We start from the raw sequence: 27,248 nt of genomic DNA, 5'->3' as shown, positions 1-27,248 counted from the left end.
AATAATTAACTTTATTCATCCGAAAAGAACTTTGCCCACCTTGAGCTTTTTTAGTGAAGAAGAGAGTTCCAACTACCAGGGGCCGGGGGATGACATAAGTTTGCACTAAATGAAAGCAGGGGTTAACGTTTGACGTATCGGAAGGGTAATTTTGTTTCCTTACAGTATTTAGCTTTAGGTTGTTAGTGTGAATCTAATAACATCATTTTATTAAACAATATTGGGGAAAACAAATGACCAAACCACCCACTGAACGGAGCATCTCTTTATTGGATACAGGACAACAAATATGTACAACATATTTGTGACACCAAAATAATAATAATGATAATAATAAATAGAATAAACAACAGTCACACGCAATTGCATTCTGCAATTACAGTATATAAATACATACAACACATTTGTATCACAGAAAAGTAATAAAATACTGGGAATCATAGTACAAAATGTTTGTCATTTATAAATATCCCTTTAGAGCTTTTTTCCACACATGGCACTGAAGTATTAGTCAAGTCTTGTGAACACTGATTTAAAGAGTAACTGCAGATTTGCCAAAAAGAAAAGAAAATCCTATATGCATCCTTTTTGCCAACAATTATAGGGGCTTTAAATGGAAACATCTCCATCTTCTTGCTGGTGTGAGCCACCCAGGAGCAAGCATGTTAACAGAATAAAACATTCTGCCAAATCCTCTATGCAGTGCTAGACCCATCCTTTATTCTCAATGATAGGTTCTCCATGAGGAGCATGCATTGGACCTCCCCATTATTCTCAATGCCATGTTCTCCATGCAGCACATGGCCTGGATGTCTCCATTATTCTCAATGATAGGTTCTCCATGCAGAGCATGCATTGGACCTCCCCATTATTCTCAATGCCATGTTCTCCGTGCAGCACATGCCCTAGATGCTTTCAATATTCTCAATGCCATGTTCTCCATTCCACACTTGGACTGGATGTGTCCAATATCCTCAATGCCATGTTCTCCATGCAGTACATGGCCTGGATGTCTCCATTATTGTCATTATTAGGTTCTCCATGCAGAGCATGCATTGGACCTCCCCATTATTCTCAATGCCATGTTCTCCATGCAGCACATGGACTGGATGTCCCCAATATTCCCAATGCCATGTTCTCCATTGGATGTGCCCAATATGTTCTCAATGTCAGGTAGGCATTAGACCTCTCCATTATTCTCAAAGCAGCACATGGACTTCCCTATTAATCTCAATGCCAGGTTTGACGCATATGAAACAAAACACTGCCAGGATTTTGCATGCTGCATGTATATGATGTAAACACTGTTGACCTTAGCCCGATCACATAAGTGAGAATGTGGAATGTGTGTCTAGCCTAAGTCACCACAAATGGTATGCAGAAAGAACAGTTGCTTCTGTATTTTTCTGTAGCATTTAATTTGCAATATTAAATATAATGGAATTTTGCCTTTCGGTGCCATTTACAAAGGTATGCTGTTTGAATATAACTCCTCCTTTTTATGCTTCAGCTTTGGACAATGATAAGTGTCACCCCATCTCTCCTAAACCTACTGCAGGTAGAAGAAGCTTTACTCTAATTTGTACAAAAGTTTTGCCTTTTTTTCTGGTTCTTCTCAGCAAAACAAAGGTTATTGGGGAGTACTTTATGTACATACTATTAAAATAATATTTAAAATCTAATATATTTTCAATGTGATCATTATTTAAAGTAGCGTTTCTCAAACAGGGTCCTTCCAGAGTTTGCTAGGGATTCCTTGAGCAATAAGTAGTTTGTTCCTCCCGGGACACCAATAGTCTTTTTGCCTATTCTTCCCACTGGCCAGCAATGTACAAGTCATTCTTCCTACTGCACACCACGCTAATGTTCTGTGAGCTGTGTATATAGTAATTAGCAGGGGTAGCAGGGGTTCCCTGAAGACCTAAATGTAACTTCAAGGGTTTCCCCCATTTTCAAAAAGTTGTAAGTAAGTTTATGCAAACCTGTGTACACTATTTGCAAATAATTTGCTTGTGCAAGTTCTTAAAACCCAAAGGTCTTTCCTCACACTAGTGCCCCCATGCACTTTTCAGGGACTACTTTGCTATGATGTGCCACCTCCCTACTGGATCAGTACAAGACAAGCTGTAATGGGTAGAAAATGGATATTTCTTGCTGAGACATGTGAACCTAAAAGCAAGAAATAATAAAGTCTATCCAAAATTACAATCAGCTTTGGTACTTTAGATACAAACCAGCTTTAAATACTATATAAAAACTGCAGTTGTGTGCACTGCATCTAACACATTGGTTTATATGTAATCCAGTATACTATAGGGTTACTAGGATTCCCATTCAATGCAAAGTGACAAGGTCGGTGTAATGCCCACTTTTTGACCACTTTATCTGCACTTCCTCCAGAAATCCCTAGGTGCTCCTCCTTCTGTGGCCACAGCTGCAAAATACCCAGTTTTTGGGGGGTGGGGATCATGTAAATTCCTTCCATGTTGAAAATTAATACCTTAAATGCTTCCTTCTGAGACCTGACAAAAGTCAACACCATGTATTTTGGTGGCTGTTGCCACTATAGGGGTGGCTGAGGAGCACTGACGATGCCCAAGGGGTAAGATTTATGCCGAAACTACTTTGTTTTCAGTGGAAAAAAATATCTTTACAAGAGAAATATGGGGGCTTTACTAGCCCGTTCTAACAATACTAGCTGTTTGCTTGTCTTTGGCTATCATACTTTTTGAGGCACTCGCCCTGATTTATTAAAGATCTCCAAGGCTGGTGAGAATACACTTTCATAAGTGAAGCTGGGTGACCCAGCAAACCTGTAATGGATCTGGTCAAAAGAAAACATTATCTAACAAATAGCTATCACCCAGCTTCACTGATCAAATTGTATCCTCTCCAGACTTGGAGAGTTTTAATAAATCAGGGACACTGACTCAGATCACACATGCAAATTAGAGTGAAGTGAGAACTTTCTCCAGGTCAGTGCCTTAGAAAGTATTGACGTTTCTAGAAAGCCAGACACCCTTCAAAAGAAGTGTACAGCAAAGGTAGCCTCAATGTTTAGGGTTTCCTTTCAACTGTCAATCTGTCCAAAAATTCCAGTTATGGATTTATGCTGGTGATTTGGGACACCTATTGGCTTCTATTTTGGGGTCTATGTTGGTGAGAGTCCCTAAGAATGGAGTTCTCTTCCTCATTTTACAGGTAGACATATACCAATCCTTCTACTCCAATGTCTTTCAGATGCCACAGATAATCCAAAAGAGAGAGTGGGATTCCTTTGCAATGACCATGGCAAGTAGGTCGAGCTGGAAACTTACAGAAGGTGCAGAGACCTCTCCATCACAGTCCTTATGTATGGAGATTTGGTCTTTTCAGCTGTACTAATTATAGTGGAAAAAAAAACAATTGCTTGGGATGTCTCTACTAAGAAATCAATGGGCAAGAAGCAATAACCTTTGATGTCCAAACAGCATTCAGCTTTCATTATCTTGACTTCTCCAAAACTGATAAAGGTAAAATCCTCTGGTTTTGGGCCACCACACTTAGCTCTTGACTCATAAAGGGCTACATGTGAAGTTCCTACTTTTCATCATCGTCCTCATCTTCGTCTTTATTTGGTGCACATCTTTGGAAACAATGCACAGTTGTCGCCAGGAAGAAGCTTGAAAAAATGGCAGCAATGGACACAGCGACTCCGGAGAAGATAATGATTAGGAAGTCTGTCAAGGACAAGCTGAATTTGCATTCGCTAAAGCTGATGTCGGATAGCTCATGCAGGAAGACTTTTCGATCCTCTAGGATGCACTGAATTTCCTCCACACCTGGGAAAAAAAGGAAAATGTAAGATTGATAGTCCACTGAGTTTGGGCGAGAGTTATCTTACAATTGGTGCTGCCTGAAACAAGACCTAAACCAGTACCTAACTTTCATTTAGAAACATTGCATGTTGGTCTCTTAAAACTTACAATATCCCTATCAGTTTTCTCTATAGCAAGCCTAGCATTAGCTAGGTTTTCTATGTAAGTGCACACGTGCTATGCAAGGTGTTAGTGTAACATTTCCAGGTTTGTTTCCCTTGATTATGTTCCCTTGATTTTATCTTTACATTCTAGGATGATGGAATCATCCTTGTCCAGGTATTGCCCAATGGAGATGACCCAAAGGTTACAAGATGCAATTTGCAGACTCAAGGGCCATATAGGATTCGGGGAGTCATTAGCAAACAATGTGACCCTTTTGGGTGTTAGAAGTTTCTTCTGCTATCACACAACATTGGTAATTTTTTAAGGAGGGTGAGAAGCAAGATACATTCATAATGATGTCCATTCCCCTAATTAAACATGAGGACCAAAATGGTGCTGTGTGGAAGCCATTTGCTGACTTTGCATCTTTGTAGACTAACAAAATGCTTTATTCTGCCTGCAGTGAACTGATGACATCGCAGCTTGTAGGCTATATCTATCTGTTTGGGCTGCTTTTTAATGTTAAAAAGTTTTTTTTTAATATATTTATACTAATGCAGTATATTCTGATATATTGTTATGTGATGTATGATTTTAACAGTTTAATCCTGCCTAAAACATTTCTAAAAGTTGCTGCATATACTACATTAATAATTTTACACATATCAATATTTGTCTTACCCACTAGAGGTCTACAGCTTGAATTCTGGAATGATTAACTCACCGTAATACAATGGGTAAGTGCATTAGTTTTCTTCACATTTTATTAGTACAAGATGAGAGTTCATTTATATGTATGCACATGGTGTAATATTAATAAGCTATTATCAAAGAGTAATTCCACATAAAAGAATTATTAGGTTTGAGTCTGGCGAGTTTAATCATTTTTATGATTCCTGTTGATGGGACTCAAATGTTGGGATCTTTCGCCACTCTATCATAATTTACAGCTCTCTTTAAATATAAGCCATCATTTGTTATGACATTTTTTATAACTTCCTTTTTCATATACCAGTACAATAGGGAAATGCACTGAGGTCTCAACAGTGGGGGAAATAGCCAACAGTGGTCCCTTGTGCAACTGACTGCAGAACTGGGGCCCCTGTTAGCTAAGGTCCAGGGCTCTTGTACAGAAGCACACTTTTCCCTTCCACTTTGGAGTCAAGGATGAACATGTGCAAACCTGAGCACTATCTCTACACCCATCCTATATTGGTAAGAGCAGGGGTGTAGTGGGGGGGCCACAGGTGGGAACGCCGTGCCCTTAATTTTTTTGGGAATGGGCACACGTGCCCACTCTTATTTTGCAAGGAATTCTTTGGTGGTCCGTGGCTCTTGCCGCTCTGCCCCCCCTATGGGGTAAGGAGAAGTACCCCATTGGGGGGGTGCACCGCACAGAGTCGCGGACCATGTCTCCCATATGGAATTACAGGCCCAGGGCGGTGGGCGGGTTGTCTCTCTGAACACCGGTAGTGGGCGGGTTCTGGTATCATGGTGTCACTCTGGGGGAAGTTTCTTCCCATTTTAGTGACACATAGGCAGGGGTGTAGTGTGGCCGGCACGTTTACAATAAAATGATGTGCATGCGCGCTCGCTCAGGATAGTACGGTGCCCCCTCTTCTATTTTTACGACTAAACCCCTGGGTAATAGTCCAAATGCTCAGAAGCTCAGGGGTAGGTCTATCAAAATGGGTATTACTTTGTTTAATTATACCATCTAAGACAAAGTTTGAGTGATTTTGGTTGGTATGTAAAAATCGGCCTTTTATTTCTATATGTAGTAAGGGATGTGTATTTTTTATGGCTTTCTGAGACCTCCAATACCAAATACACAATACATAATTGCTAGATTTTCCATCTTTTGTACATATTTTGTTATTTAAAAGAAGCATTGGTGTGTAAAGTAGTAATGTATTGACTATGAAATAACACACTTTCCATCAGCTTAGAACATTCTACTTCTAGTAATGTCTATCTTTAAATTAATATATAAAGGAGCAATATGAGAAAAGCAAGTTTCACCTGACCCAGGATTGGGTTTTCTTCTTCCCTTCTAAGTAATAGGAATTCCGAGAACTCTTCATAAGGTCAAGAGGATAAATGCTATTTTATACTGCCTATCACAAGTCCAGCCAGGTCATATCAAGGCAGTGACAACCTATAGTTCTTGCAAACAGCGGATCAATTGCTGAGAAGGTTGACTTGGAAAATTACTTGGAAACATTGATGCAGAAAGAGATTGGATGTCCTTGGTTAAGTCTGTTTATACCTTGAGTTGTCAAACATTACTCAGAGTCCTTACTGTCTCTCTATATGCTCAATTATTATCCATATTGTTCTTTCCTATTCATTTGTCTTTTTGGTCAATGCATCTTTCCATCTGTCAGTATCTAGTATATATTGTATTATATATAATATTATTTTAGTTTTTTGGACACAGCTCTAACAATATATACTCTAGAACTTTTATATATCTGCTGAAAGCCCAACTGCAGTAAAAAAAAATGGCACATCACTGGAATATCAAGGGACCACTTCCCCCTATCTCGCCTTATATATTTATTACACTTAAAAAAGATTAAAAAAATAACAGCAAAAGCTGTACAAAATAAATAAAATTATGTATGCTGTTTATACAAAGTTACCGTAATCACCCAAATAATACATAAAATGAACTGGACTATCACACAATTTATGTGCTGGGAATGCAGCCTACATAAGCTTCTATACAAAATATTTTCATAGAAGTGAAATATATTATGGAAAGCTTCAGCTGTATATATTTACTATCTTTAATGAATGAACCAATACCAATAAATAAAATATATTACAGGTCCTTAATATAGATCAGCCGTGTCCCCAGTCAATTTTTTACCACAATGGTCTATATACCCTGCAGCAATCCTAGGACCTGTGGTCTAATGGAAAGCTCCCTAAGGTTCTTCTGGCTTCTTTTCTTGCATAGTCTGTCAGAGATGTAAACTTAAAATGTATTCTAATCACAATACATCCAATCACTTAAATCTATAATACATTTTAGCATGTTATAAAGCAGGGGTTGGCAAAGTTTTATGGCCACTAGGCCATTTATTGGGTGGGCGGGAGCACACTAGGCCGGACCCGCCCTAATGGCTCCACCCACCATCAGGGAACGCCCCCTGAAGTGAAATCCTTCTCCTCCGTATGCATTGCGGAGGGGAGGGATTTACCTTTAGGGAGCGTTCCCTATTTACCATAAGTATCAATGCCAGCCGCGGTAAATAGGGAAGCAACTGCAAGGGGGCGGCACCGTAGCTCCGGTGGCTCTGGTAGTTCCGAACGCCCCCTGGCCGATCTGCGGGTTGCCAGCCGGCATTGGACCGGATATGCCAGGGGGTGTTTGCCGACTCCTGTTATAAAGGAATTAAGGTGGGTGTGTTTACTTAAAAATATATGGCACACTTAGTGCGATTTCAGATCCGCAGTGACCTGCAGAAGAGCTCCTAACCTCCCCCATTTGAGTAAAAGGTAGGAACATTTTTTTGGCATTTGGCTGTGGCAGATCACAGCATAGTTTTCTAAAGTAACATCACTTTTGATCATGTGGTAGTTGCAAATATGGTGGTGCAGTTTGCCACACGGTGTGCCCAGGAGCCACCAACCACAAGGTTTTAAACCCTTAATTTTCTGTAGTGGCAGAAAAGAGTTGCAAATGCAACTTCAACCTACTTTTGTACTTTTCTTTCCCCTACTTCTTTCAAGGCCTGTCAGACTCCTCCTTCGTGGAAAGGCCACTGATGACCTCACTCCTGTATATGCACATTGGTGTCACAATAGCTTATATTCTTATACAGTGCACCCCACTACACGATGCACAATGTATAATAGGGACAACTCTCCTCTATGTTGCAAGCCTATCACATGCACCACTGATGGAGACTACAAATGATCCTGCCGCCACATACCGTCAGGTACAGGTGGCCGCTGTCACTACCAAGAGAAACCTGATGCTAATGCTGGAGACAGATTGCAGGAGAAGAGGCTGCAGGAGATCAGCAACACTAAGATGCTAAGAAGAACACAAAAGGATGAAAATTTAGTTGAAAAAAAACGTGCAGAATGCTTTACCAATCTAAATGTCATCCAGTTATGATTTACACCTACTTTATCATTGCTAAAATTATTATTAAACCTAATTAAACATTTCCACAAAACTTTAAATATTTTCCAAGAAACCTTCTAAACAAGAATAATCATTTTAAATACCCTTTGAAGTGCAGGAAGGGATACAGAACAAAATATTCTTGGTAAGTTAGACTTTTCAGCATTTATATGCTGTTCTCCCACGAGAAGTGTAAAAAACACAAACACTATTAGTACCTGTCAATAAACAAAGCTAAAAAATAGAAAAAAATTTGATTGGGATTATAATACCTGGGACATTTCTGAGGAAAAGGCTTTCAGAATTCACTTAAAACAGGAAGTATTTATGTTAGAGGAGTAAAAGATCCGTGCGGCCACAAAAACTCTGTTTATATGGGGGGTATAGTTGCCATCGACATTTTGTTCCAGGTTTTTTTTAAGAACGATTATGGTTCATTTATTTAGGTGCCAACCGTTTGCACACATCACGTTTTTGGAAAGTGGACACGAACTGTGTTTCAGAAACAAGCTTTTACACCACGATCCACCCTTCAGCAACCTAAAACAACTAAGTGACACAATCTATACAACTATAGGCTGCACCTTGATCGTATAGATCAGGCATGTCCAAAATCTGGCCTGGGGGCCTATTGCAGCCCGTGTTCAGATTTCCACCGGCCCGCAGCCTCTGGCACAGGGAAACCCCCTACGTCACTATAGTGGGCGTGTGCTGTGCGGGACCCGCACTGACCATGCCCACTCTGATTCCAAGAATGTGCTCTGCACAGAGCCCACACAGACACAAGACCCTGTGCACAGGGAATCCCTCACGTCACCCTGGTGGGCGTGTGCCGCGCAGACCATGCCCACACCAACCCTGAGTATGTGCTGGATGGTCGGCCCACCACACATTTTCACCTCGCCAAATCTGGCCCTCTTTTCAAAAAGTTTGGACACCCCTGGTGTAAATGCTAACCATGGGTGTAACTGAGTCAATCACTGGTTAAACCTCTACAGAGAGATCACTTCTTTAGTTAGCACTCATTACTATGGATTGGTTGGGCTTTAATGCTGAATATTTTAATGCAGCACTAAACTTAAATAAGAATAAATTGCAGGCAGGTGTATTATCGCAGAAGGAACAGGTTATGCTTCTTCTGCAAATAAAATAAACTCACCTACCTGTTCATAATCTTTCCTCTATGTATACTTAGCTGCCCTTGTATGCATTGCCCTGGCTGCTGATAATGAATAAACTCCCATGTGTATAGGAGTTACATCGTTCCAGCCTAACCAATGAAGATAGTCCAAGATCAGGAACAAGAGGAGGCAGCACCCAATATGAAAGGAGAAGAAATAAGTGTATATAAAAAAAATTGCATCAAGCACAAGTATAATTTTATTGCAGAAGAGATATCAAATGTCCCTTCTGTAATAAACAAACTACCTGCTCGCAATTTTTACTAGTTTACTTCTGCTTTCATCATGCGTATGCGTATGAGGGTGCTGAATTATTTTATGTTGTAACAGTAGCAATTACATCTAGGAGATGAAAAATGAATATGCTGAAAAAGTTTTTTCTAAAAATCTTGCAGTGAACACACGCAAGTCATTTTTTAGAAATGTATAATTGAGTTCTATAGTTGAAACAATGAACCATGATGATAGATAGATAGATAGATAGATAGATAGATAGATAGATAGATAGATAGATAGATACAGAGATAGATAGATAAAAATTAAAAAAAAACCTCCAAGGCTCTCCCCAGAAAGCAAAGCCAGAGTATTTGTTAAAATGTGTAACATAATAATTCAAGGAGATTGGAGGGCAGCATGATGGCTCAGTGGTTAGCACTCTGGCCTTTGCAGTGCTAGATCTCAGGTTCAAATCTGAGCCAGGACACTATCTGCATGGAGTTTGCAGGATCTGCAGGATATGTGTTTGCATAGATTTCCACCTGGTACCCCAAATTCCTCCCATATTTCAAAAACATGCAGTTAGGTTAACTGGTTTCCCCCCTATTGGCCTTAGACTGTGTTAATGACATATAAATATGGTAAGGACATTAGATTGTGAGACAGCTAGTGACATGACTATGGAGTTTGTACAGTGCTGTTTAATATGTTGGAGCTATATAAATACTGTGAAATAATAATAACCCTTTAAAGTCAATGACTGTTCTGTGATACCATATACTAAGATAGGCGGATACCTCTTTAAAAAATTGAGTTCAGGTACTTCCAAATAGAGATACTACATCCCTTTTGCTATATGTATATATATATAATGTATGCAACGGCAAATGCATACATATACATATGGCAAAAGGGTGGACAGCACCATCTATCAATTTCAAGGTGTACACAGGATCCAGCCTAAGGATCCAAAAAATCTAAAAAAAAAAGCTTTGCAGCACCAAACAATAGATTCCCAAATAAACAAAAATACATGGATGCTATTACTTGACAGTTCTGAGTCATGTCCTTTTTCAAACTTTAATGCATCTCTGACTAATACAGAGGTAACATTTCTCTATATATTCAGAGTTCATTTATATGTGTGACCATTTCAAAGGAACTATAGATCTTTGGAAACAGTTCTGCTTGAAAGTGAACTCTGCATTCAGCATCATAATGACACCTGTTGCATATTAATTCAATGACAAATGCTTTGCATGATTAATGATGTGGGATACCATGTGATACCTTGTATATAAGTGTCTTTTCCAGTGCTTTGTATATATAGGGAGATGGTATTCAGAGATGTGTTAAGGCTTGAAAAGGAACATGGAGCAAAACTGTTACTAATGATAGCATCTATGTCATTTTTCCTTATGTGGAAATAAATATTTTATTGCTACAAATGTATTTGTGTGTGTGTGTATATATATATATATATATACACTTCAATTACCTTGGCATGGTAATAGTATATATAATCATTAACCACTGTCATTACTGGTTCTCTAAATATTCTACAGACAAATGCAAAAGAGGGTAAAATACTATCAGCCAAGCATTGAAAAGAACATTTTGCGGAAGGTTATAGTCAAATATTCATTATGTAATATGACCGGATGATATTAATCTTCAATAAATAATGTTTCAATAAGATGCCAGTTTAGCTGAAAAAAAATTCATAAGGATCCAAATTGTGAAAAGAGTTTTAGAAACTTTATTTGTGACAAGTGCACAGACTGAGAGTACTGACAAAAAATGTCTGGAGGCAAATGTAATAAGCAGCAATCCCTCGTGCTTTATTATAAGACTAATGCTTTTATTTGGTGTAGCGATGCCCCGGGCTCGCACCTCGTGAAGCTGATCAGTCAGCTCACAGAACTTAACGCTGCTTATTCTCTTTGAACTTCTGTAACTACATTAGACAACCACCAAATGACTCCATCCAATTTAAACTACACTAAGGAACTGACAAGTGACCGCAATAAGAAGTGGTTATGGCCCAATTCCTGATTCATGAGAAAAATAAAGATTCTCCACAGCAAAAATGGCAGCCACACAATGAGAAAAAATTATGAGCAAATCTAGATTTCTGGTGTACCTATAAAGCTAAATTCCAGGCAACCAGCTAAATACACAAATGAACTATATCCATGGCTGACAAAAAATGTCTGTTCCTCCAGCCCTGAGATTTGGATAGGGCAGCAGCAGAGCCCAGTCCAGTGGGACTAATCTGGAACACCTGATTGTTTTCTTCTTCAACACTACAGGTCTTGCCCAAACTACTGAAGAGTAAGAAATGACAAAACATAGTGGTGAGCTTATCCCTCACTCACTTTTCTACTTCCTCCTACCAACACATACCTTATTTCAGGTGTTCCAGATTAGGTGCATTTTATTGATCAGAACCACCTTTAGGAGTATGTTGGTGTAACCTGTCTTATTTTAGCTTCAGATATGGAAGGTTTGCTGTTCTCTTTTCTACTGATGTGCATGGTCTCTTTATGCCAAGGTCAAAAGACCAGGACAGCAAATTAAGAACTGACTGTCAGATACTAAAAAAAAACCTCTAAATATGTTAAATTCTTTTTTGGGATCTGCAAGTAACTTTGTAAATAGTTGAGGTTGGAGTACCCATATTTGCAATTAGAATGAACCACCAAGAACAGTGAGCTGTGGATATAACAATTATTGAGGGGACTCCCTAAAGCGTACCTAAACTCAAAAACTTCACTTTACATAAAAGGGTAGACAAGTTAAGTAAAAATTCTGTATGCGCATGTCCAGTGAGATCGGCAAGTTTTTCTTCCATCCTATATCACCCAATCTCTCGCCTGGGTCGGGTGATGTAAGAAGAAGAACCAAGAAGGAGAGTTGAAGATGGCAACGCCCAGAGCGCCCGCTCGGGGATGGATGCCGGGACAACGCCGGACACGATGGAAGAGACCTCCGGATAGATCGGACTGCCCTGTGGGATAAAAGGTGAGTGTATTTTTTTGTTTTAAGCAGTTTTCAGTTTAGTTCCTCTTTAAGGACATAAAAGTTATTTCAAGGATTAACCCATGTTAGAAAAATCAAGGAACACTGCTTTAAAATGTTGTTAAAGGTCTATAGATACCCAACAACATCTTATAACTGAAGGAATTTTGTATTTAATAGAGGTCAAACATTTGCTGGGTCAATGCCAGAGATCATTGGGAAGTTTGAAGAATGCATACAAGAGGCAAAATATGTCAATACCAGCTTATTGGGCCAAGGGTGTACTTACTTTTTCCACATTACTACATTATATTTGGTGATATTTTTGTTAAATTGTTAGAAATGCAAATTTTCTTTTTCATATCCTTGTTTTGTTCATGTATCTGTAGGCACTGTTTAGATGAAGATCTAACGTTTGCCTGTTGAAATATGAAAAAGTCAATAGTTTCAATAAATATAAATATAGAGCCAGAGCATCAAAGGCGAGTAGCATTTGGAAGGATGATGGTAAATGGGGCCACTTTGTTTTTTTTGACTGGTTTTCTCTATTGTTTTGCCATCTTTAACTCCACCAGCAAGGATCATGTTGATGTTCCTCTTAACTACTTGTTAGAACAGTGTTTCTCTGCCTTTTTAACATGGGTGAACCCCTTGAGACAACTTTCAGGTCTTTAGGGAACCCCTCCTATAATTACTATATCCACAGTTCACAGTATATTAGTGTGCGGGGGTCAGGAGGAACAATGCCTCTTACACTGCTGTCCATTGGGAAGAGAATGGGTGGAACAATTCCACTCATACAGATAATTTTGAATTGAATTTCAGTTTCAGTTAAACTCACCTGAGAGGCACAATTTGCTTAATTCCCAAGGAACCCCTAGAAATCTCTGGAGTATTCCTGGTTGAAAAACACTGAGTTAGAAGAAAATTGTGCTCCTGGCTGTCCTGCATGCTACACCATAACATCTAAAACAATAGGTATTAAAACAATGGTCTCAGAAAACATTGAAACCAGAGAATTACCATACTGGGCAGTTGGCATTTACAACTCTAGATCAACATTGTTGCATATGCTTTTTTTTAATGACAGGTTTCCTTTACACTAACTAGAATTGTATAAAAAGGCTATCAGTTCAACATTTCTAAGTATGGGAACAGAAGAGGCGAGATATTTTATTCACACTCTGATGGCATTACGCAAAAAGTCCCTGCTCCCCGCTCAGTTAATTAATCATTGGATTTTCTCTAGCACCGTTCCTCTTTAAAGGTAACTGGAACGTAACACCTAGCAGGAGCATATCCGATGCCAGCCAGGGTCAGAACAACTGATGATGAGCAGATTGTGTCGTGTTCTACATCTCCGCACAAGCGGCATCTCACACAGGTTTAACCTTGAAACATGACATCAGCTCAGCAACGTGACCGCGCTCCTCTGTGACATTGAAGGCTATGAGGGTCATTCACTAACACTGCATTTGGGTGCTACCTTGCACAGGGTTAGTTTGTACCACTTCATGGCAAGTTGTTCCAGTACCTAAATCCCATTGCTAAATGATTATTACAATTATTAAATATAGTTATTTTAATATTGGTTAATACACTTTCCAGAAAATTACCTAAAAGGCACTACAGTTTCTCTTTAAGAAAGCCATGCAAAAGGGTAATGATGTTGGGCAACCATAGAAACTAATCAGATTTCAGTTCATTGTACATTCGATACAGACAGAAGGACTTTGATGGATGAATCTGAACTGCTGCTCTTGGCTCATTACTCTTTATAGAGGGGCTCATAGCTGTTGCTCATAGTGACCAGCCTTATTCCTCGTTTAATTTCCCCAGGGAATAAAAGATGAATTTTGATTGGTTGCTGTGGTCTCTTTTCTTTTCTTTGGTGTTTTTTAATAAATAGTCAAAATAATATTGAGTGAGCCATGGCGTAAAATAAATAATGCACCCAGCTTGATTTTATTGACTGGTGCAGGCCCGGGGCGATTTCGGATAGGAGTTTCAAATGCTGATTTTTCTATTAATTAAAAATTTGTATCTTCTCTTTTTCCTGCTGTGCTTATGAATTCTGCATCAGCTCGGTTCAGGTTTGAGCTGGGATTACTCTCCTCTTTTATGAGTGTGGGTGCAGGGCAGTCGACTCAAGAAAACCCTACACGCAGCACATTTGTCGTGACCTTGGTTTTTAGTAGCTTGGCCATGGCAAAGGAACAATGCACATGGAAAGGGTTTGCTCTCATCACATCAAGCTCCAGGTAGTGATCATTGCTATCTGACAGTAATCACCTGACAAAGAATTTGTTTATTTAATTTAGTAGTTATAAGGAATATATATACAGTTTATTGGTCTACTGCTTGTCCATTCCCTGTTCAGTCTCATGCTGGAGTACAGGTAAGCCCTATAAGGGCCCTTTCATATCTACAGTGGAAAATGGCATGGTTGGCTGCTCCCAGGTGCACAGCAGCAGGTAACCACATCTGTATGTAGCTGGATCAGAAATGTTTCCCCGGGTGCACAGCAGCAAGTAACCTCTTCTGCACATGGCTGCAGTAGGAATCTTTCCATATTAACCATGCAACCCAAAGTGACTTCTTTCTTTTGGGAGCTAGGCTGCGATCTTCCATAGCTGCATGCAAATCATGGTTCCCAGCTCACTTGAATGGGAGCAGTTGGGACTATGGTTGAGCTTGAGGCAGAACACTGTGGTTCTCTAAGTGCCTTAAAAGACCCCAATTTTACTGAACAGCAGCAGAAGAAAAATATCAGGTCTTCTTGGCTGTGCATTTTAGCAGTTTTCTGCATGTAATTGTGAACGTAGGTCAATCTCCAGGCAGAGTAGAAGATAATGGCCAGTCCCTTACTGTTTTATCAGGGCTTCTCCAGTACAGAAGCAGCAAAAGGGAAACATATGATATCTACTGTATTCACATATTGCACACAATCCTATGACCACACAGTACATGTTCAGAAGAATGTGCCAAGAATACATGTTCATAGAAACATCTCCGGCCTGGGAGAAAAAAGCAGTCCTGGCATACAAAAGACACCCGGCCCACATTTGTCTACATGAGCCAAATTTTTCAAGCCCAAAGCAACAATAATTAGCTTCTGCCACCACTGCCAACTAAGTACTGATACGGAGCCCAAGTGCAACAAGAGCCACATATTGTAAGGAAGCCTATAGCCTTTCCTACAGCAGCCAAATTCCAATTGCCACCAGGAGAGCATAGAAATCTATAAGCAGCAGTTCATTGTTACAGGAAAGAATAGAAACACTTTAACCCAAGAACCCTCTCATGGATAAACCAGGGGGCCCAAAAGGTGGATCGCGATCTACAGAGAGATCGCAAAGGCAACAGGAGTAGACCGCAGAGCCCTGCCTTTTAAAATAAACTCTACCGCGCACAGGAGTTATTAAGTCCAAGTTTTTATTGTTGGTAGATCATTTTGACTCGGTCATTTTAAAAGTAGCTTGCAAGCCAAGAAAGTATGGGCACCCCTGGGATAAACAGTGCATACCAGGGAAACCGTCAAATTTGTGAGTAAAGGATTGGATATCCATACTTTTGTAGTTTCACAGTTCAATACAGTACAATGGAGGAAGTGTAATATTGTGACCTTCAAGCATTTAAGTATCATTGATCCAAAAGATTGCCAACAAATTCTATCTCCCTCATTTTTGTCTTTGTGTGCCTAAAATGGTCTAATGTTCACCATCAGATCAAATTTAATAATAATTTAATGTTATAATTGAATTCTATGGGACACTGAAACAGTATACCCTTTACAGTGAGACATGGAGGGAAAGACGGGAATTTCTGATCATGATTCTGCCTGTAATACCATTTTCCTGTATCTGTTTTGGTACCAAAAATTAAGGTGTTTACGGTTAGGCAACAAGACTCATATTACAGCTGTAATCTTTATATTGTGACTGGCAGTGGTTGAATGTACAATTATGGCAAGCAAAAGACCCACGGCCATCTCTAAAAATTAATGATTTCATATTTTGGCTATAGAGATTGAATACTTGCAAAACTAGTGTGCACCTATTTCCCATCTATAGACTGGGTCTTTCTATAGGATAGTGCGCATAGCGTTTTGGGCTTCAAGTCTAAGCCGGCAAAACTTTTACTGATGTATACATAGATCTAAAAATATGAAATCAGTCACTTAACTTCCGTAAGATACGTTTCAAAGTCTTGATATCATTTCAAAAATATAATGCTTTACCAGTTGTCCTTGACTTTTTTTTACCATAGAGGAACCCTTAAAAAATGTTCAGGTCTTCTTGGAACCTATAATGACTCATGGTACATAAGTGTGGTGGTCAGTAGGAAGAATGTGTTTTTTATTGATGGCTGGTGGAAGGAATTACACCCTTACAGATAGCCAAAATGATCATTGGTATCAGTTTAACTGACCCAAGATGCCCACATTGCTCAAGGAACCCCTAACAACCCTAGAGATCCTTGGACCCCTGGTTGACAGTGGCTTAGCTGGTCACAAGTAATTAATTTTTTATAGTTACATTGTTATTGTTTATTACATAGAAGTGTGGTGGTGTGTGTGTGTGTGGGGTGCTCAGTACTGTGCAGACCACATTTCACTTGCAATGTTATGTGACACAGGGGGCACTTTAGATGTTATGATTTTACTAGGGGATTTCATTTGAGCAAATTGGGTAACTTTAAGGATAGAGTTGTGCTTTTAGTTATTTCAGTTCTAGAAAAATGCTGTCATAAAAATGTCCAGTGATCCTACATGGAAGGTCCTTCTTCAGGAACATTGATCTCAATTATTATGCCATGTTTATCACTCGGTAAAATGGGCTTCCAGTTGGAATGGGGCTTGGTCATGTTTAAGTGGTTGTGCCATAGGAATGAGGCTTAGAAATAGCTCAGTCAAGGCTACAACCATAATATAAAGGATATTAAACCTATCTGTTCCAGGCTCCCATTCATTTAGTGATCAACCCCCTCCTCCAAGTATGTCAGTGACAAGTACCCAGGATATTAAATGTAGGATTTACAGCCTGCCTAACCCTAACACAAGGACACACTGGACTCACATTTCTTGTAAAACTAAATTATCTGGCTTCTGATTCAAAGCAAATACTACTATACAGCTCCCTATATAATCCAAATGACAGCAAGTTGGACGACAACAAAGCAGATAACAACGCCATGCAGATAATTCTAATGACAGGCAGATATTACCAACAACAGTTAGATATCTGTGACAAATGGGTAGTCATTGGATATACAGGTAGATAGAGATAGATAGATAAATAGATAGATAGAGGGATATATGGATAGAGGGATAGATCGATAGATAGATAGATAGATAGATAGATAGATAGATAGATAGATAGATAGATAGATAGATGGGCGGACGGACGGACGGACGGACAGACAGACAGATAGAGATAGATGGATAGATAGATAGATAGATAGATAGATAGATAGATAGATAGATGGATAGATAGATGGATAGATGGATAGATGGATGGATAGATGGATAGATGGATAGATGGATAGATAGATAGATNGATAGATGGATAGATGGATAGATGGATAGATAGATAGATGGATAGATGGATAGATAGATAGATAGATGGATAGATAGATGGATAGATGGATAGATGGATAGATAGATAGATGGATAGATAGATAGATAGACAGATAGATAGATAGATAGATAGATTCATAGATAGATAGATAGACAGATAGATAGATAGATAGATAGATAGATAGATAGATAGATAGATAGATAGATAGATATTACCAATGACAGGCATCAATATCAATGACATGAAGACAATAATAGATAGATAGATAGACAAGCAGATGATGTGCAGATTTTAAAAGGAGACAGATTCATGTAATAGGCAGATGGTCTGGTGACCACAATTACAAGTACCCCAGTGAGAGGTAGATCTTAGTGGTGGCCATGCAGATAAGTAACTGGCAAAAATGTAGTAGCCAGATCAGTGACAAATGGTAAATGAAAGACAGATAAATGACAGGCTGTAAGTAGCAGGTAGATTGTCAATGGTCAGATCAGCGGCAGGCAAATAAGAGATCGTCAGTGTCAGGCAGAAAGCAAAAAGTAGATTAGTGTCAGGCAGTAACTATTAATACTGAGAGAATACCTGGAGACACTAAACTGAACACAGATATTGGTGTACACCTGTCACAAGAGAAAGTTGTCACTGATGACCTCTTCCAAAATGCTTCTTACCAGATGCTTTGGCTTTATTATTCTTTAGACCTCTAACATGGAGTAAGTATAGATAGAAGGATTTCTGTATTTTCTCTGATTCTAATTTCTTGCATATTTATTCAACTAAAAATTGGCAAACAACAACAAAAAAAGGTAAGCAACCCCCATTTACTTTTCTCAAGAATGTACTACTGTTAGGAGATCAAAAATGTATTTGCCTGCCGTTTGATCAGCAGCTTGCAGCATCTCCTGCTTCCCTTTAGCCGTGCAGCCTGAGATGTACCTTCTCAGCAACCCCATCACATATACTGAGACTATGAAAAACTGAAGGGGATTTTAGGGGCAGATTAGTCCCTGGTTTCATCTCACCCTGCTAGGACTTTATAATCTTTCTTCTCACATTCACTATTTGCCTGTTGTAGCGTTAAGCTTTGCTGACCTGTTGCTGGTGTGTTTGGTCGACTTACGTTTGCTGATTCCACCTGTTTCCTGACCCTGTGATTGTATGCTGCCTGGACTGACCTTTGCCTGTGACCTGACTCTGCTTTGTCTTTACCTTTGGATACCTTGTTTGGTGGGACTGATTATCCGTGTATGACCTTTGGCTCTGGTTCCAGTACTGCGTTATCTGCGGATCACCTAGTTACTGACCCTGCACTGTCTAAATTCCTGTTGTATCCCCTTATGTCCTACTCTCATCATGAATCATTTCCAGCAATAAACATTTTACATGAATATGCAGCCTCAGAGAGGGTAAGGAGAAGGTTTCTCTTGCATTGGGAGATTACCTCTAAGTTTCAGAAAGTGAACAATTTCCCCAATGCTATGCAGACACCAAAAAATTACCTGGCAGGGTTTTCAACCCCATCCAACACAAAAAACGGTATGATATACATACACTTTACCTACCTATGAATTTTTTTATTGAGTGTTTTTTGCAAATCTTTAGCAGCAATAAAAAATATGTCGGGTCAATGTGTTGTTGTTTTTTTTTTTTTTTTTTTATGCAAGGCCCTCTGTAATGTTAAAAATAATATTTGCAAGCTCCACTATGGCAAGAATAATAAAATACTCCAACAACACAGCGAAAATGAAAACTCCATCACTACTAGCAATACATTTTCCGTTGGAAAATAAAGCACATAGGACTGCTCGGCCAACAAATCTCTATGATTTCTAGAATCTTTGAAAAATTTAAATCAGAGAAATGAAAATGCAATTTAATGTTTAATATCCTAAATTTGTTGCCTGACTTTGGCACTGTGTGTTCTTTATTAGAATATATGTAATAACAATGTATCAAAAGATTTAGCAACATCAAATTTGTCAAGAGATCCCTAACAGTTGCCATAGCAACCGAGGCTCGGCCTAACTTTGCATTCAGCCCAGCTCTCTCCGGGCTTGTAAGTCTGCACGACCTGAATATGAAGCACACAGTTACACACAAGCTAAAAACCCAAGGCGATTCGGGGAATCTTGTGGAGGGTTAGGAGTAAATATCGCTTTAGTGCTGTTAAATAACAACAGTGGTGTAACTGGAATTAAACCGCCGTTTCATTCATTGTCTGGAACTAAAATAATAAAGTAATAGAAGTAAAGAGGAATAGAGAGCAGTGGGGTGTCACTTCGTCATTCTCCCTCTCCATGAAGCACAATAGGGCTGTACGTACCTTGTACAGCACTTGTTCATGCAGTCGTTAGTCGTTGGTAAGAATCGTGAAAGATCCCTTCCAATGACAATTATTGCACATGTGTACATAGCCTAAAGTATTATGGATACTCTCCCGCCCCTTGGGCTGCCTAAAGTTGCAAGTGAAATAAGTAGTGCTATAGGCGGTACTTGGCGGTCCAGTATACCACCTCCATGTAATAAAAACAATATAACTATAATAAAATAAATGACTTGTGACCAGCTAAGCCAGTGTTTTTCAACCAGGGTTCTAAAAAGCCCTAGGCTTCCTCCAGAGGTTGCTAGTGGTTACGTGAACAAAGAACAGTCTGGGCCTCTTGGGTCATTTTAATTGACACCAATGATCTTTTTGGTTATCAATGGTGATATTCTTCCAAATGGCCAGCAATGTACGAGGCGTTTTTCCCACTAATTGCCACACTAGTATACTGTGATCTGTGGATATAGTAAGTATAAAGAGAGTGCTCTGAAAACCTGAAAGTCATTTTAAGGGTTTTAAGGTTGAGAAAACTGAGCTAAGGAAAGGAAGAAAATATGTGCATAGGTGAAAATTCAACATATTACCAACAGCAGTCCTAGGCATGACCCCTTGGGCACCACCATGGCACCCTTTATTCTCAGTATAATGATGCACAGCAGTAATGACGTGATTATATCAGTCCTGCTCTCATTATAATTGGCTTGGCGATTTTGGAAATAAGGTAAGCATAATTAAAATAAAAAGGTGGAAGCTCCAAAAGGGGTGTTGGGTGATGCAGAGAAACCACTGCTTCCACATAGAGAGCAACGATGACAGGGGACAGCTTTTTCTACTCAGGCTGTGGCTGCTTTCTTTTTTGACATTTTTTTTTTTTTTTTTTTGCTGTGATGCACCTGGAACATATATAGCTGATTAAAACAAAATATATTTTGAACGAGCAGCATTTTCAGCAACAGAGAGTACCAAAAATTGCTTTTTATGACGCATTTCCAGAATGTAGAAGCGTGGAGTCAGCCCAATTGTGGTTCAGACACATATCAGAGATTTGCAACACATGCACACATGTCAGGCTCCTTTTAATTAATTCTGATAGCGTATGAAGAGGCATGAGAAATAATTAGCAGACAGTAGAATTGCTTTAATTAAGATGCCTGCAGTTTCTGTACACGTCTATCCATCAGCAGCGCTGTGATGTGTCTTGTGTCAATAGGGATACAGTGAATTTGTAGCACTTCTACGAGCCCTTGTCCCCTTCATCCTGCGGTCCTCATACCGATAATGACATCAAATGAGAGGCCTCTCCACTTACAAGGCGAGCTATTATTTAGAGGGGTAATAGGACGTCAAGGCTGTAATGATTTTACATCACACAGTCCTTGAATTTGGTGATTTGTACATCTGCACCACAAACAGATGGTCGCACCTGTCCTGTACGCACACAAAAATGATTATCAGCCAATTAGTGTTGACTGTTCTGTGCTGCAAAATATGACTTATTTGCACTTAAAATCGCCCTACAAGAAGGTCGGGCAACCTGAATCTCTCCAGCTGTTCATTAACAGCGACTCCTAGCATGCACAATTGCCAAAACTCACAAAAACAGCAGCTTAATTCTCCAATTTTTGCATCTGAAATGTAAAAGTGGGATTTGGTTACAATAGGTGAAAATAGTCCATAGTTGGCCAGGTCAGTCTTGGGTTTCGGTCAGTTTATACTTAGATTTGTTGCTGGAAATGTACCCACTGATCAGGTTTGTAATTAAGGGCCAGATTTAATAAATCTCACCAGGACTGCATAAAACAGATTATCATAGGAGAACCTGGGCGATCCAACAAATCTGGAATGAATCTGGTCTAAGATTCTGGGTTTGCTGGATCACCCAGGTTCTCCCATGATAGTCTATGTTCTCCAGTCCTAAAGAAATTTATTAAATCAGTCCAAAGTATACCTGTAATGATGGTAAAACGATAATGAACTCTTAGATGAAAGCCAGATTAACTGGGAAAGAGAGTATACAAATGCTTGTTCCCTGGCTGAGGTTCAGACCTGCACCCTGGTGCTGCAAGGTGAAAGTGTTACCCATTTTTGCTTTGCCTTGTATTGCCAGTGCACAGATTAGCTTTTATTGTATTTAGAGCTTTTATTGAAAAGTTGCACACCTTAATGGAATGACATTTAGATTGTGTAAACTGTGCATCGGTCTACCCTGTGCTTTGAAATAAAACTGTTGCACATTGCTGTCTTATTGAAATGGACACTTCTTGTTGGCTGTACAGCGTTGAGGTCCTGTCAGGATCCAGAGGCAGAATAAAGTCATGCACCAGGGTACAGTAGGGTACTGACTTGGAAACCCTCGTACCAGAAAACATTGCTAGCAAGGGACCTGGGCAGAGGATTTCAGTAAGTATATCTTAAAAATCTTGCAGAATAGGAAGAGGAGAGATATGATATGGGCTGTAAATATTTTATCAACATTTAAATAACCTGGGTCGGCACCTAACTGTATTCACTGTGCATCCATCAATAGGAAAAAAAGACCTCGGTCAGTTTTTGCAAAGAGGTGGTCATAAAAAATAAAAATGTACTTTAATTTTACTTCTTTGGCCTTCATAAACCACCCATATTATCACATATATTCTGTATATATAATAATACAGAAATGATTATGGTTAAATTGGGTAATTAAAGCTATTTACCTGTAACTTTGTTGCCTTTGATGCCCAAATAAAAGCCTGGCATTGCCAAATATAAATCATATACCTTGTGGCACATATAAGCAATCCAGTGACCAGACCTAAACTCTGTCACCTGGGGGCAGGGAGCTTGCCTTGTCATATCCAAAATGTTAGAAAGTTGATATTAGGAAATTTTGGAAAGCCATGGCTGTGGATTGGCTGCTAGATGGAAAGCTGAGGGGGGGGGCTCTGAGTTTAGAAACCAAACTCATGGGTTTGCTTTAACACAAAATTCCTCTGACAATAACTCTACCAGTAAATTTGCATAATGTGATTCTGAGCTGTAGCAGTAAACGCAACAAACACTGCAAATCCTTTCGGCATAACTGAGAGCAAGCACTTTGTCAATTAAAGGGGATTATGGTTCCTTTTTTAGGTTGATAGTCCTGTCTATAGTGGCTATTTTGCTGCTCAGAACCATTAGAAGCAGCATATTAGCAGAGGCAGGCTAAAAGCAAAACTTTTTTTAGGTTTGGATAGAATAATGCTGGACCTTATATCAAGCAAGCATTCATATCTACCCCTTCTATCTGTCCTGGTGATTACAGTTATGACATAAGGGGAAATTAACCAATGGTGGTGACCATTCAGACCTAGGAGATTTCGCTTTTTGTAAGAAACTCAGAGGTTAAAGGTTAGGGGTTAGGTTGTGGGTAGGTCAGGCACCAGGCAGGGGAAAATAATGTTAACCACTGGGCATGAAGGGTAAAAATAGGCACCTGGGGGCAGTTTAGGCACCAGGCAGGAGGGGCTTAGTTTAGGCTGGAAGGGGGGGGGGGGATAAAGTTAGGCAAATTGAAGGAAGAAGTTTAGCTCAAGCAACAATAAAAAGGTTTAGGGGTTATGATTGGACAGAATTATGAGATTTTAGCACTGGTTGTAGCAAAAACTGATAGGTAGTAAATCTTTTGATGACAGCTGTCATAAAACAGGAATTCCTTTCACTTTAGGGAAATCCGTATCTCTTATTTCCAGAACATGAAGTGGCGGAGACATTCCATAACAAGACACATACAGCAACAAATAACATGATATTGGTTGAAGCCTTTCTCTAAATTTAAAAGTGATAATGAAATTATAGCTACACTACTTTTTACAACACAAACTGCAACCGCCAATAAAAGAAAATGGCTGATATTTTTTAAATTTTGGTGATTTCAGTTTAAGAATTAAAAAGTCTGTGCACAACACTGTGGAAATGTACACAAACAGACACAAAAGACAAACAGCCGTTTAGCATAAACTTTGAAAATCCAGATACATTTAAAATAGAAACACAATTATACAAAGCATTTATTGCCATGTACATTTTAAAGATATGTTCTGAGTTTGTTACTTATGATAAACTTCCCATACCAGGAAAAACTATTCTGCAATGTACCAATAATATACCATTGCTGTATTCCATAGTCAGTCTGGACTGCACTTAAGTTTATATAAAAATAAAGATGTGCATGGGATAGTGGTCCATTACTTCTGTCCCCAAAAACAAATAAAAAAAAGCAATTTGATGACAAATAACTCATTTTATACAGATGACTTTGAACTCCCTATAGGGGCACCCTGAATTTAGGCAAAAGTAAACCTCTACCTTGTTTTCCTAAAGGGCCACCACCTTCTTAATGTCTCTCCTCTTTATCTAGATCACCCATCAATCAATTCTTAAAGCTGATCTCTGTTCACAAAAAAAAATCACTTAATTATATTCCTCAGTTATTTTTCCTTAATGATCATTCCTCAATATGATTCCTCATTTTGTGGAAACACACCTTTCCAAACCCAGATATTGCCCTATAAAGTGGCAGCTGCATCAACAGCATGCTGCACATAACCAGTGCAGAGAGCAAAGTGGGAAGGACCAATAAAGCCAACCTACTACAGACTGTCTGCAGAAAACTATTGGTAGGGGTGGATACAAGACCAGTCACTCTACACAAGGATCTAAAGCAGCAGTTACTGGTCTTTGTTACAAGACGTTCCTCCACAGAGTCAAAGTGTCATGTTGGATTACTGCACAGATATTGGAGAAATATACCAAGCACACCCAGAATACTCATAACCCTTGCATGTGTAGACAATATTTGCGTAATCTGGAATTAAGTTTTAAAGTATATACAAAGCAAAAAAAGAGTGAAGAGCAGCATGGTGGCTTAGAGGTTAGCACTCCTTTGCAGCGCTAGGTCCCAGGATGGATTCTCGGCCAGGACACTATGTGCATGGAGTTTGCAGGTTCTCCCCATGTTTGCACAATTTTCCTCCAGGTACTCCGGTTTCCTCCCACATTCCAAAAACATGTAGTTAGGTTAACTGGTTTCCCCCAAATTACCCTTAGACTCTGTTAAAGACATATGACCGAGGTAGGGACATTAGATTGTGAGTCCATTTGAGGGACAGCTAGTGACATGACTATTGACTTAGTAAAACGCTCAAAAAAATGCCAGGGCTATATAAATACTGTGTTATAATAATAACTGGATAATCCCCTTTTAGACAGTTGTCATTGCAATATTTGCCCCTAATTAAAGATATTACCTCTATTCCTGGTGGTAACATTTACCGGGATAAAAGGAGACGGTGAATCTCCCTGGCATGGACGCAGATAACAATAAAACCCTCCGCTTTGGTTCTAATGACTTCCTACTCGATCCAAAATTAAAAAATGTTAAACACTTTAACTTACTACATTTAGCTGAAATGATCAGTTACTAAACCTCGCACATTGTGTTCCTTGAAGAACCTTACGGAATAGGTACACCAGAATGCCACTGCGTGAACAGATATGCCATGCTTCCAGTTTCCATGTGCAAAGCAGTGAAAGAGTGGAAGCAAAGGCTTACAGTTCCAGAGAATCCAGGGGTATGTAGGTGGTTGGGTCTACTCCAAGAATGGAAGGGTACCTGACTGGGGCCCACACACTGAGTATTCCAGTATGTCAATGACTGTACTGTAGGGGATGGCATACCCACCTTTTTGCAGTTTATTGGAATTTTCATCAATCCAAAAAAAGAGATTGGCAAACTCGCAGTCGCATATCCAAGGGTTCCCATCCAGGCGGACCGTCCGGAGAGATGGAAGTGATTCCAACACCGCCACGCTTAAACTTTGCAAATTATTGTCATTGAGTTCCAGCACTTGGAGAGCATCCAAGTTCTCAAAGGCATCTTCGTGCACCTCTGAGAGATTATTGTTCCCTAGGCTCAACTTGATGAGCCTGTCTGCTGATTTAAAAATCCCAGCTTCCAGCTGGGTCAGGTTATTGTAACTTAAATCCAAGAACACCAACCGTGTGGAGGTGCTGAAGGTGCCCTCTTCCAGAGAGGTCAACGAGTTGTTCCGCAGATCCAGGTAGACCAGGTCGGCGTAGAACAAGAACAGGTCAGCTGGGATTGACTGGATGTGGTTGTTGGCGGCCAGAAGTTTCCGTATATCCAGGGGAAATAGATTTGGAAGGCTTGGAAGTCCTTGATCCCTGCAGTCTATGGTGTGGTAGTCCAAACATATGCAAACAGAAGGGCAAAGAAGACTTAGAGGCAACATGATCAAGAGGCAAATGCAAAAGAGAGGTGAGATATAGCAGAGGAAACATGGCAGCATTGTAAAGGATTTTAAGCAATGAAGGGGTACTAGGAGAGAGACATTGTGCTCAGCTGCAATGCCCAGTACTTGTGTGTGAATGTATCCCAGAGATCACATAACATCACAGATCAGATAGCAGCAGACTTGGGGGAGGGGGAAACAAACAGGGAATGTTCTTTGCTTGGAATAAAATAGCTCCAGTATTGTCAGTAAGGGCTTCGCTGCTCACTGAGTCTGCCTTCTCCTGGCACGTTTTAGCTTCTGGAAGTAAAAAAAAAAAGGAAAAACCAATTATATTACCATCTCTGGTATACTGAAGGCACAACCTTGTCCAACCTGAGCACCTGTAGATGATAAAAATTCACAGCATAGTCAAGCAAAAGAACACAGCACCATTTCCATCATACAGTGTGGGGGCATGTGTGTACCAGGGTCCCTAAAGTCTGATCAAAAATATATATTCAGTACATCACTGCAATACCTGCACATTTTCTGTGTTTGTCTCTTTATAAAT

At 39.6% G+C, this 27,248-nt stretch overlaps 1 protein-coding gene and 1 long non-coding RNA gene across 2 annotated transcripts; one reads left to right on the top strand and one right to left on the bottom strand.

The window, feature by feature from the left end:
* Positions 1 to 250: 250 nt before the first annotated feature.
* On the bottom strand, positions 251 to 26,992 carry LRRC38 (leucine rich repeat containing 38). The gene is made up of 2 exons (XM_072426336.1): positions 26,125 to 26,992; positions 251 to 3,821 (listed from the first exon to the last, which is right to left on the bottom strand). Exons 1-2 carry the CDS (start codon positions 26,750 to 26,752, stop codon positions 3,580 to 3,582), a joined length of 870 nt encoding a protein of 289 aa, XP_072282437.1. The 5' UTR covers positions 26,753 to 26,992; the 3' UTR covers positions 251 to 3,579.
* LOC140340899 (uncharacterized) lies at positions 3,582 to 6,727 on the top strand. The gene is made up of 3 exons (XR_011922756.1): positions 3,582 to 3,840; positions 4,651 to 4,699; positions 6,021 to 6,727. It is a non-coding gene; the product is annotated as an uncharacterized lncRNA (long non-coding RNA).
* Positions 26,993 to 27,248: the final 256 nt, after the last annotated feature.

The sequence above is a fragment of the Pyxicephalus adspersus genome, chromosome 11 (assembly GCF_032062135.1).
Source record: "Pyxicephalus adspersus chromosome 11, UCB_Pads_2.0, whole genome shotgun sequence".
NCBI classification, from domain to species: Eukaryota; Metazoa; Chordata; class Amphibia; order Anura; family Pyxicephalidae; genus Pyxicephalus; species Pyxicephalus adspersus.
Note: the sequence above shows the minus strand (reverse complement) of the source record. Positions and strands in the feature narration are given on the sequence as shown.